This window comes from Clupea harengus, chromosome 13 (genome assembly GCF_900700415.2).
Source record: "Clupea harengus chromosome 13, Ch_v2.0.2, whole genome shotgun sequence".
Classification (NCBI taxonomy): Eukaryota; Metazoa; Chordata; class Actinopteri; order Clupeiformes; family Clupeidae; genus Clupea; species Clupea harengus.
The window spans coordinates 13,888,273-13,900,229 of record NC_045164.1 but is presented as its reverse complement, the minus strand read 5'-3'; the positions used below and the strand labels follow the sequence as shown (position 1 = coordinate 13,900,229).

Here is an 11,957-nt window from a genome sequence, read left to right as displayed (position 1 = left end):
TTACAAATCTGCCCCACGAAAATGACTTCTGTCTATAACATTTGAAAGAACTTGCGACACTCAAATTAAAATTAAAATGGCATGCTTTATGACACTTATCCAGCTTTGTGACGTAGGGTAACGTGAAATTTCAATAAAGCAAAGTGTTCACGGCATTTATTCAGTTGTAAGGTGTTACTCCAGTGCATGCATTTTATTGTAGCTCCTTTGAATGAACGATGGCGAATACTTCGGGAAATTTTAACTCGGGACCTGGAGACCTTGGGGTAGGTCGTTTTGTTCGATTTAACTGTGCAGTTAATATGAACAGTTAATCTGAGTTTAGATGATTGTGATCTTTTATCTATGATCGCAAAAATGACACATTTCAAGTCCTTCGAAGTTATCGTGGTATCTAGACAAACATGCAATAAATGATTTACTAAGTAACAAACATCACATTGTTGTATAGTATGGCGTTTAATGTGTATAGATGTCATACAGTGTGGGCTGATTAAGTATATTATATTATAGTGCAGTTATAATGTTAACCGTTGCTTGGTGATTCAATCAGGAAATATAGGATGAATGCAAATTACCAAGTGTAATGCCATGAATTTAGTCTCCAGGCAGCCAAAATAATTGTAATCTCACTATAAATTTATATTTGAACAAAGATGAGTGCTCATTTTTTTTGTTTCGTTTTTTCTTGCAGGAGTTTGTGTGTCAATATTTTGACGAAATCATTGATGTGGACATCTGTAGAGTCAGTGTCCTACCTTTCACCAAGCAGTTTTCTGCGGAGTACGTCACCTTTAAATGTTGACCCCCATCATGGAGTTGCTTTGTAAACCACTCATATTGATCTATGTCACCATCGGTGTCCATAAACATGTGTGTTAAGCTTGTACCCTCTCTGTATTTCAGGAAATTGCAGATGATCAGGGCTGCATTCATTATCGCGGTAAGCCATAATGTCTCCTTTGAGTGTGTACATTTTACAGTACCTCAATACAAAATTTTCCATGTGTGCAAGCAGATGGATATGTCCAGTATGTGTCAGTCAATCTATGATTTTTATGATCTGGCTCTAGTTCTCTGATGAGGAGCTGGACTGGGCCATAGAAAAAGTCATAAGATGTGTAGGATTCCTCACCCTGAACATCTTGATGCCTGCCTTGCGGGTGTGCGGACGGATGGAGGCCAGTGCCACCCAGAGGGAGATACTATTGGTGCAGGCTGCAGCTGGCGGTAAGGAGGTCTACAAAGGTCCTCGAGCAGAAGGAGACTGCATCGATGCCAGGATTTTTAAAACGGCCCACAGATTTGATGATGTGGAGAGCCCCATGCCAGCGAGTCAGTCACGTGCTGACTTCAACATCCTTTACTCACGAAGACTACCAAAAGGCAGACAGAACCATGCAAACGAATTTAAATTTGTTGTTGCTAAGGCACTTGAAATCCCAACATTGCTCCTGGAGTCGTTGACTCCCGGGTATGCTGTCTGGAGGAGAGGGTTCTATGCAGGCTCTCAGGACATCTCTGAGTTCCTCAAAAACAATAAGAATCAACTTCCGACGAGACAAGCCTTCATTGGGCTGATTCAGATAACATCAGAGCTACTGATTGACTTGAGGACGTTGATTTTACGCAAACAATCCACCAGGGCAGAGGGTAGTGTCACCCAGGAGGGCAATTACTTCAAATTTGAGGACTTTATCAAGTTTATATTGGATCAATTTGTCCTAGAGTCTGCCAGAAACTTTCTTGAGAGACTCATGAATGCTCCGAGTCTTTTACGGCTGCGGTATGCCTCCAGGATAGGGACAGAAGCAGCAGAGATGGCATTCCTCTCGCAGGTACTGCAAGGTCCCCACAGCAGGAAGGTCTACTCAACAGATTATACCTTTTATTAGAAACTAGCATTGCAACATGAGCCCCCCCTATGCAAATGAATACATCGACTATAACAGAGTTTTGTAAAGACCTGTGTAGAAAAACAACCCATAGGTGTGCATTCAATCTTAATGTAACTATTGCTACAGGTGTTTGTGCCGGAGAGAGGGTCGGTAATGAAGCTGCTCATCACAGCCATCTCCAAGAATGTGGCTTATTTCCTTCATGACGCTTTGGACATAATGGCCAGAAAGAGAGGTGATATGTGACTGTTACCTTCACATGATTGTAGAACACATTTTTTTCTTTCTGTAAAGCCAGATGTAAACAGAGATACATTCTTGCAGGGTTAGATTGTTTTGCTGTCATTAGCTTTAGTCATTAGTAGCCTGCATGCAATACAACCCGGTTCATGTTTCCTGGATGTGATGTTTAGTGATGAATATCAGCTGGTGATAGTAACCTCTGCATGGCCTGCTGTTACAGCCCAGTTAGTGTCTGACACCGACTCTGAGACGGAGTACTCCCACACTGAGACACACTCAGACACCTCAGTGTCCACATCTAGTTTGACTGAGGACACCCTCCAGTCTCAGGACTGTGCTGGACAATGTGAGACTCTGTCCCCTGGACAAGGAGGAGGTGCTCTGGCGGAGCGAGGAGTCACCCAAACACTGACCACCTCCAGCAGCAGCAGCAGCAGTGAGGTCAGCAGGTCTCACAGTACCTCCACCTGCTCTCTGAACAGTCTTCCCCCTGAGAGACCCCATGAGTCCTCCAGCCTTTTCATCAGGCCTGGGGAGGCTGTTGCAACTGTAGGCATGAGCCCTCACGAGGTAAGGGACAATCACAAACCATCTGTATACTGAATTAGATCATTTAGAAAGGCGCCGGTGTGAATGAAAATTCCTTCATGAGGTGAAGAAAAGAAAAAAAAACTAAACCTGCAGTGTTGATGTGCAGGTCAGACCGCATCCATACAGTATATACCGGGCACCAACCTGTAGTCTTTTCAGGTCCAGCCTTTATGGGACATCACTGATTACTGTACTCATTCAGTGAACTGTGTGTCACTGTAATTCTTGACAAAGGCAAATGAATGCTCACACATTTGTCCTTTGAAAAGCTTAGTGCATTAGTTTTCAGCAGTGCTTATTCTCTTCACAGTAGTTAGGAGATTTATCATATATTACACTTCTGCATAAACCAGTAAATAGAAAGACCTTTATCGTCTTCAGTTAAACTCGTCATATGTTGTGATTATAGTGTAGTAATGAAACAATGTGTTCTTTCGTCGTTGTTGATCTTTCAGGACTCAGCAAATGTGAAGTCCTCAAGAGGAGAGGATAAACAGCGGAGAAAAAGGATATTTACAATCCGCTGGAAATCTAATGTTAGTAGAAATTTCACATCATAAGATTATAAATATTAACATTGTGTATCATTGAGGTGTGTGTCTATGTCGCTGCATTCACATAATAAATACCATCTTCTTTCCATCCTCTCAACGTATAGAGATCTATAGCTCCAGCACCAGGTATGAGTGCAGTGTTCTTCTGTGCCTAATCTATGAGTATTATTCAGCATGAAGGTAGATTAAGGTTTTGTCATGAGAAGGATAAAGCAGTGATGTACTCTGTGTTACAGTTACAGTGGTGGAGACGTCTGCTCCCCATTCCACAGTGAGGACCAGTAGGCCGTCTCTGTCATCTCGCATAGCCTCTGGCATCTCCAGACTCCTCTGCTGTTGTAAAGGTCAGGAGTGACCTCTTGTGGCAGGAAGAGGAGTTGAACCTCCTTTAGTTTCAATGTTTTGCTCATGCCTGAAGATTCAAGGTCCACGATCCCAATTGCTTTGGGCCAAGGGCTTGTAAAAATACTGATCTGACCACTTTTAAAAGTACCTTACCTTGGGCTGAGGGGGAGATCATAACAGGCTGCACAAGAGCAGGATGCAGTCAGTACCGTTATGATGTTGCTCTGTAATGAGTTCACAATAAAATTCCTTCCTTTGGACACCTAAACTGTGTTGCAAGTATCTCTATGTAACTACCAAACACACACTGGAGCAGAATATAGTGTGGCAACTGCAGGAGTAGGACATGATAAACAACATGGAGTTCCAACATGTAACTGTGCTTTAAGGCTAATTTATTCAGACTCAATAATGTATTACTTTTCACTAATGTGTTAACTTAGATTAATGAATGGAACCTTAATGTGGAACATCACTATTAGACAGAAACATATGTGGGCTGGTTTTGTCACTATCGATGCAATCATCAGAGCAGTTTCCCCATATTATTTAAAATCTTTTTTTATTCATTCATTCACTGTTTTTCAAAATGTAGAAGAAAAAATCCCATCATTAGTATGGCAAATCAGAAATCATGGCCTTGTACTGGGCCTTCAGCACTGAGACAGCGCAGTGTAGGAAGAGACGCTTCTCACAGTGAAATATGTGGCAACCTGGGAGAGACACAGGCCTTCCATCAATGCTGCTATGGCTAGGGTGTGCTGCATGGAAGTGCCCAGGTGACTGGACTAGTTTTTAGTTCTATTTGGGTTCATGCCATATGAATGTGATAGATTTGTTTTGTTCTTGGGTTATTCTGCTTTTCACAGAAGCCATATGAGAACTGAATGAATTGAGCTGATGTGTTATTTAATGGACACCTACTTTACTGCAATGTAGCAGCTATTTATTTTTTGCAATTTGGCCAAAGTTCAGAAACATCCCACCAAGCCAACCACTCTTTCATCAGTGATGAATACAATATTTTCATTGACTTGTATGTCAATTCAATTCAATTCAATATTTACATAGCACCAGAACAATAAAATGGTCTCAAGACGCTTTACAAAGCCCAGGGCCTGAACCCCCCTGGAACAAGCATAATGGCGACAAGGGCAAGGAAAAACTCCCTCTGAACAGGTCGAAACCTTACAGGCGGTCCTGGTTACCTCACAGATGGTGTTTTGATTTTACCTCATCCCTACAGTCTACAATTATACATGTGTCTGAGATGAAAGAAGCTTGGGTCATCATAATTAGGGTTCCTCCGTCAGGAAACCTATTGTTATTGTAGGTATGATTATTATTCTTGTGCCATTGGAGTCAATGGCAGCCCCTAGAACCGTATGGTAACTTTTTCTGAAATTTGGCACACTCCTTAAGGACAGTCCCTTCTTTACTCACACCAAGTTTCATGTCTCCCACTAGACCACTCTAGCGCCACCAACGGGTCAAACTTGGACTTTTGTTAACACACACAACGTTTGAACCGTTTGACCGACTTTCAAAAATGAGGTACCATTGGATTCCTTGGATCAAGACGAATTAAACAGACCCTATGGCGTCAATTTCCGGTTATATAGATTTTCCGCTATTTCAACTCCTACAATTTTTGTCAAATCTTCTTCAAAATCACCAGAGATGATCATCAGACCAAGCCTAACAAAATTTATCCAACAGAATTGTGATCCTCACAACCGTTTGTCCGGTACAGCCACTCAAATTCAGCAGAAAAGCCGCCAAACAGGAAGTGAAGTCATATCTCAGCAAATCTTTCAGATATCAACACCAAACTTAAGCGTAAGCACGTGGAAGACACTACAACATGTTCCCATGTGCAAAGGCAACTTCATATCTTCAAAAATGATTGATATAAAGCAAATTGCATTAACCGCTAACGCTAAAAGAATGCTTTACACATTTTTCATTCAAAAAGTGATACTCTGATTCAATCACAAGTTCATATGAAGACACTTGAGAATGTTTAGTACACAAATCTGAAAAAAAGTTGACTGTAAGATGAAAAGTAGATTTTTGGTGAATATTTGAAACATGCATGCTTGGCTAATTGCTAGCACGATTTCCAATGTAATCTCTCCCTCTCTCCTCCTTCGCTCCCGTGCCAATTCTCACAGACACAAACTTTCCCCTGACACACTAAAAGCTTGGCAATACGCACACACACCATTTCATGACATTGTGGCCTGACCAAGGCCCCGCTCTCTCCTTAGCTTGAAGCCAAGGCCCTTGTGGATCTTGACAGTATTGCATTTCAAATGGAATATCCCATTGGTAAGTCTGCAGCATGGATTTTTCTATACAGTGACAAATTGTGCAGAATATACATTTTTCCCTGGTTCGCAATCTTTGGAGGAACCCGCCATTGCTGCCTGCAGCTATATTCCATTTTGTGTTTCTTCCATCTTCGTAACTGGAAATCCAACTGGGTCATCCCTAAAATGAAAGACTATTCTATAAACATCCATACATGAGAAAGGCTGTATGTAAATTCAGAACTATTTAAGATTTTTTTTTAAACAGAAAGATAGCACAAATAACTGTTAGCTTGATATGGAGTATTGCAGAAATATGGATCTACTGTTGGCAAAAAAACAAAACAACTCAAAATATCTCAAAACACAATGTTAATTTCATAGTACTGCTACCTAAATGGCTTTGACTTCATCATGAATCATGAAAAGACTATCATTGCTAAATGTTAGTGGATCATGTTAAGCTATGCTCAAATGGTGGGTGACGGGAGTACCTCTTTCCTTCAATATCCTCAATGGTTTCTGGGAGACACCTGCCCCGTGTTTCTGGTAGAAAGCTGGCGAATAGGCTGGTGGAAATAGCAATAGAGCACAGGACGATCTGGGGAAGGCTGGTCCAAACATCCTCCAAGAGCAGAATCATAGGAGCTGCAGCCACACCTAGCCGTCCCAGGGAGGAGCTGTACCCCAATCCATTTTGCCTGTCGAATGATGCAGTGGACCAGAATATGAAGTTGTAATGACAGCACTCATAACATAGAATGCATACAGATGACAAGAGGTCCCTTTGATCTAAATGTAACCCTTGAGGGGCACGTGAAGTTTATACCAAATTAGTCAAACGTGCATGATTGAATGTAAAATTCAGGTCTTTGAAATGTTGAATGTGGTTATGTGTAAGCCATTTATGGTTATGGAATTAAACGATTGTATGATTCCCAGAAATCCACAAAGGCTGGCAACACTGTTATGACTGTAAAATCACAAATTGCGGTTACTTTCAAACAGGCCCTTTTCATTAACGTATAGATTACATATGAGATTAAGAGGTATGCTCTCATTCACCTGATTACTGTGGGGTAGAGCTCTGAGGTGTACAGAACCACTGTACAAAAAGACACTGAAGAGAAACCTTTAGCCAGAACTGCTACTATGGTCCGAGCCACTCGTTGGTCTGCCACAGAGACGGAGCAAGACAAACAGTCTTTAATGTCCCAATTTACAGTACAACATGCTAAAAACAAGACAGACTTAAACTATGTCAACTTAAACCAAACACATCCACAGACTTAAACTATAAATGCGAATCCACTGATGTGTAAGTGGACATTAGACAATGATCTATTATGTACACAGAAAAATCTGAATATTTTACCTTTGGATATAAATATGTTGATGCCAAGACAGACACCTGTGAGAAGGATGGATCCAGCTTCAGTCTTACGACGACCAAACTTTTCCAGTAGGTAGTACACAGAGAGTTTGGTAGGAAGTTCAACAGCAGCATATATGAACTGGGTGAGGTACACATTTACTCCAAAGCCTGTGATATTAAAACCAATCCCATAGGCTGTTGAAGCTACACCAAACCTGACATTGGAGGAAAGGAATGTCATAAGGCATATTGGATACAACATTCCAAAGATATCAGTCTGTGCATAGGATGCAGTATTAGCGAAGGCTTTTGTCTACAGGTTATTTGGAACTAACTTACCAAATTGTTTCCAAATTAAGGATATCCATATTTTTTTCCCGCCAGTGTTCTTATAGAACTACTTTTGCCAAGATGTTACTTCTAAAGAACCACCTAATTCAGCCTCATAGTATTGAAGGGTTGAGTTAGACCCAACACAAAACACTATCCTAGAAGATATATGGTGCTGAATGGTTCTCTGTCCTGGTAAACTGGTGAGGTTGGAATACTCACACAGCTAATATGGGGTAAGACAGGAACTGATGCAATCTACACAGCCAACATCTTTCACACTTTCTCTACTCAGAAATAAAGTCCCTTTTTTCAGAGAAGTTTATATTATCTCATACCATGTTATGCCTGTTAACATTGCCAGTTTTCTCATCTTGGGAGTCCTCACTAGATCCAAATACGAGTACTTTCTTCTTCCTTTTTCAGTCACCACAATTAAGGCAAGACTCTAAATAGGGGAAGAGATCAAGAGAGAAAACGTAATTAGAAATGGATGGGTATGTGGCTGAAACTCTGGTTTATGACCAGGAAGGTTGTCACACCAACCTCTGTGTTGGTTGATGAGGTGACCTTTCCCTGGTTCATCATGGAACCTTTCTGAAGGTAATACTGGGCCTTCTTCAGCTGCCCATTGGCAATTAACCATCTTGCTGATTCTGGGAACCACCTAAGAAAATGGACATTGCTGAATCTAGTTGCCATGCCTTACAGCAAATTACAGTCAACGACCGACTTGAAATAATGGTTCAAACTAAACTTTTCATTAGTTTAGGTGATTTTAATACATTTTACATCCATTAGAATTAACTGATTCTTTGCTTGTGAATATACAAAAATAATTTGGAAACTCACCTTTTTCAACAGCATTTGTCAAATTAGTTAATATGTTTGAGGCATACTTTATGGATATAATATTAGTTTGGGCATTTGGAATTATTATTATTTTGTTGTTTAGTTAAATACTATAACTATGAATACGGCTATCTCTTATATCTATCGCTTTTATATGATGGTCACCTCCAAGAAATGATGGCTGGAATAAGAGGGAAGGTCACGGCAATGGTGAGCCACCTCCAGTCTCTAACCCCATATGCAATGAGAGGGAAAATGACTCCCCCAAACGTCCATGAAAGGCTGTCAACCACACCCACCAACTTTCTGCTTCCAATATCCACCCATTCCACATCTGAGAAAGACAATTATGCATGTAAAAGAACTGAGGGAAGATAGTATAGGATATTTTAATATCAGTAGGAAGGAATTTGTCATATAAATCATTTAATTAGTTTGAGGGTTAGTCACACACACACAATACAATTTCAAATAAGGGGTTTTACCAAGAGGAAAATGGGTGGGTTATTAGGTTCAGTTTAAAGCTTTCTGATTGGATGGAGTCAGTTTAGAGGTCAGGGTTTGATTGGTTACAGGGTCAGCCAGTCAGGGCTGAAGTGGGAGTGTCAGAAGAGGTTTAAACATAGACATATATACATAGTTCATTTGGTCATTGGGTGGCCATTGAAATTGCCATTGTGTCACTCAGAGGACTCATTTGATATGGTCATTATATATAATTATAGCAATACATTTCAATAACATGTACCATGATGCATACGAAGAAGTGTTGCGCATAATGTTACAGACAGTAAGTAGGAGGCCTTGATGTTCAAGGTAAGTGACATGTTGTCATCATTTAAACCCATGAGAAATAAACAGCCAAGCAAGGAGGACAATAGTTTGACTGCCAATTTAATTCTTAGTTTACTTACACTAGCTTACTAACGGGATTGAAATTTAAAACTAAAACAAATCTGAAATTAGCCTTGGAAGTGAAACAATAACAGGAAGAAATGAGAGGACTTACTAAGCACTGAGGAGATAATGACGATGCCTGTGATGCTAAAACCAGTAAGGAATCTCAGCACAGCAAACATTGTGTAGGAGTTGGAAAAAGCACTGATCAACGCAAAGCCCATCCCTGATACATATGAGACCAATAGCATTGGCTTGCGCCCATACCTGCAGATTTAAATGTAATTAGTCAGTTTCCTCCTTTTTATCTGTAACGTGGCAGGTCTTATTTAAAAAAAATCACTACATTCCAAAAAGGTACCGGTCACTTAGAATTCCAAAAGTAACAGCTCCAAACATGACCCCTATGAAGAAAATGGTGGTTGTGGCTTTATTCAACCCTTTCTTCTCACAAACCAAGTCCCACTAAAAGAGAAAAGCGGCAAGTTACAGAGAAAGACAAAAATATCAAATTCCTCCTGCATGGTTGAGTGACTGTTCAAATCATAGACAGAATATGGAGTTGGGTCAAGCATTGCTTTCACCTCAGAGGCCAGGGTGCTTTTGAAAGTGCTGTTGTCATACGCCCATCCATTCCGACATCGTTCTGTGGGAAGGTCAGTGGCGTTGGAAGAGTTGGACAGCAGGTGGAACTGGGGCTCTGAGTACATCAGACAGGACGAGGGTGTCCCATCTGCCTCTGCTGGAATACTGACAATCAGTCTCTGCTCACCAGTGAGATTCCCAAAGACGCCCTCAGTATCGAAACCACTGATGTCACAGTGATGTGAAGGAACTGCCGCTATGAAGTTGGTTAACATGAAGTGACAAGGTAAAGTGAAACGTCCCAGAAAGCTAAGGCTCAGTAGCAACTTCTGGAATCGTCCAAACCCATTGATTTCCAACAGAATATCCTCAAACTTCATTTTGCTATCAGAAGTGCACAACGCAGCAGAATGCTGAGTATAAGTCTTCCCACAGTTATAGATATTCTTCACTGTCCACTCTTTCTCTTTTGTTCCTTCTCATGCAGTTACATCTTAATGGTTGATCCCACCTCGTCCTACCAGGACTGCCGAGTGCGAATACCTGTCAATGTTCAACAAACTTTAACCACATCTCCTAGCCGTAATATGAATGAGTAATCAGTTTTGTGAGCTTGGTTACTGATTGTTGTGGACATGACTTGGTGAGGGGGCCATCTCAAAAAGCCACCATTACTAGAAAGCCATATATACAGATGAAAATGACATGTAAGGGATAATGTATAGAACGCCGGTCATTATCAGGAAAATAAGCCCCGACAGGGCGAACCGCACCCCGACGCGAAGCGGAGGGGTGTTGCTTAGCCCTGAAGGGGCTTATTTTCCTGATAATGACCGGCGTTCTATACATTATCCCGCTTATTACACGGCTACTTGCCAAAACGAAAAAATAACTTAACACAGTGTGTCTTTTTATAATATCATTTTAATTACAATTTATTTGTTACCATTCGTGGTGTTAAAAAGCAGAGAAATAGTTCGCCAAAGACGTTGAACATTCTTTAGAACACAGCTGCTCAACTGTCAGCTGAAACTCAAGATCAGATCAGCTGACGTCGCTAAGCAACGGAATACACTGAGGTTGATAAATTACCGGACTACTTGCGGAGTGCTACGAAAGACGTGAATCCGAGGCAAAAAGGCCACTTCCCTTGACAGCGGTCAATTATGCATAGCAACGGTAAAATATGGAAAAATAGTTGACCACAGAACGTTGGGAAGCCCCATTCAAGTGAACGGAGCATTCTACAGCATTAAGAAGAGCCGTGTAATAAAAAAAAGTAATTAGAGCACCTATGGAAAACAAATAGGGTTCTGACTGCAATAGCACTTTGACATGAGGTTGTGAAAACACACATTCCATCACACCTCCTGCTAACCTAGAACATAGTATTCGATATGGCAGGGCACTTAACCAGAGACTAGGGATGCACCGATACCAGTATCGGTATCGGTGCCGATACTTCGTTAAAATACTCGTACTCGTTGTTGAATTGCCGATACCAAGCACCGATACCATTCATCAGTATTTCACTGCATCTAACTGGCCGGGCTATGCTGACACAAAATGTGATTTATTGTCCTACCTGTCCTACCATTCTCTGTCAGACTAGTAAGTAGCTTATTTGCCGTCTTGTGTTGCATTTGCTTGATGTTTGACTGTGTTAGGAAAGTTTGTCATAGTGTCAAAGTATTTCAGTATACAGGTTTCGCTAAATTTAGCTGCTAGCATCTCGTTAGCGATTAGCAATTCCGTTGTGCTGCCTTAACGGCGATTTGGGCTCATTTTAAGATAAATGACGACGACAGGAGTAAGGCACAGTGTAAGATCTGCACTGCTACGGTGTCGAGGGGCGGAAAGGAGAGTACTCTGTTTAACACAAGCAATTTTATTAAACATCTGAAGACGCACCATAGTGCTAAGTACACAGAGTTCGCTGATGCTAGTGGCGCAAGACCGAAGCAACCAATCTTAA

The 11,957-nt window shown here is 41.1% G+C and overlaps 2 protein-coding genes across 3 annotated transcripts; one reads left to right on the top strand and one right to left on the bottom strand.

Moving 5' to 3' along the window:
- Positions 1–488: 488 nt before the first annotated feature.
- Positions 489–3,886, top strand: LOC116223157. Of its 2 annotated transcripts, XM_031578757.1 has the most exons (8): positions 489–783; positions 907–943; positions 1,074–1,838; positions 2,025–2,133; positions 2,362–2,711; positions 3,188–3,268; positions 3,391–3,412; positions 3,523–3,886. In XM_031578757.1, the coding sequence occupies exons 2-8, from the start codon at positions 917–919 to the stop codon at positions 3,639–3,641; spliced, it is 1,473 nt and encodes a 490-aa protein (XP_031434617.1). In that variant the 5' UTR covers positions 489–783; positions 907–916; the 3' UTR covers positions 3,642–3,886. The 2 variants fall into 2 exon arrangements, with proteins under 2 accessions (XP_031434617.1, XP_042565478.1); XM_042709544.1 differs by lacking the exon at positions 489–783 and having other exon boundaries at positions 812–943.
- A 2,511-nt stretch (positions 3,887–6,397) lies between these two features.
- On the bottom strand, positions 6,398–10,377 carry LOC105906086 (solute carrier family 22 member 7-like). The gene is made up of 9 exons (XM_031579344.1): positions 9,982–10,377; positions 9,759–9,862; positions 9,510–9,664; positions 8,666–8,834; positions 8,195–8,315; positions 7,987–8,096; positions 7,319–7,533; positions 7,009–7,117; positions 6,398–6,644 (listed from the first exon to the last, which is right to left on the bottom strand). The coding sequence occupies exons 1-9, from the start codon at positions 10,360–10,362 to the stop codon at positions 6,398–6,400; spliced, it is 1,611 nt and encodes a 536-aa protein (XP_031435204.1). The 5' UTR covers positions 10,363–10,377.
- Positions 10,378–11,957: the final 1,580 nt, after the last annotated feature.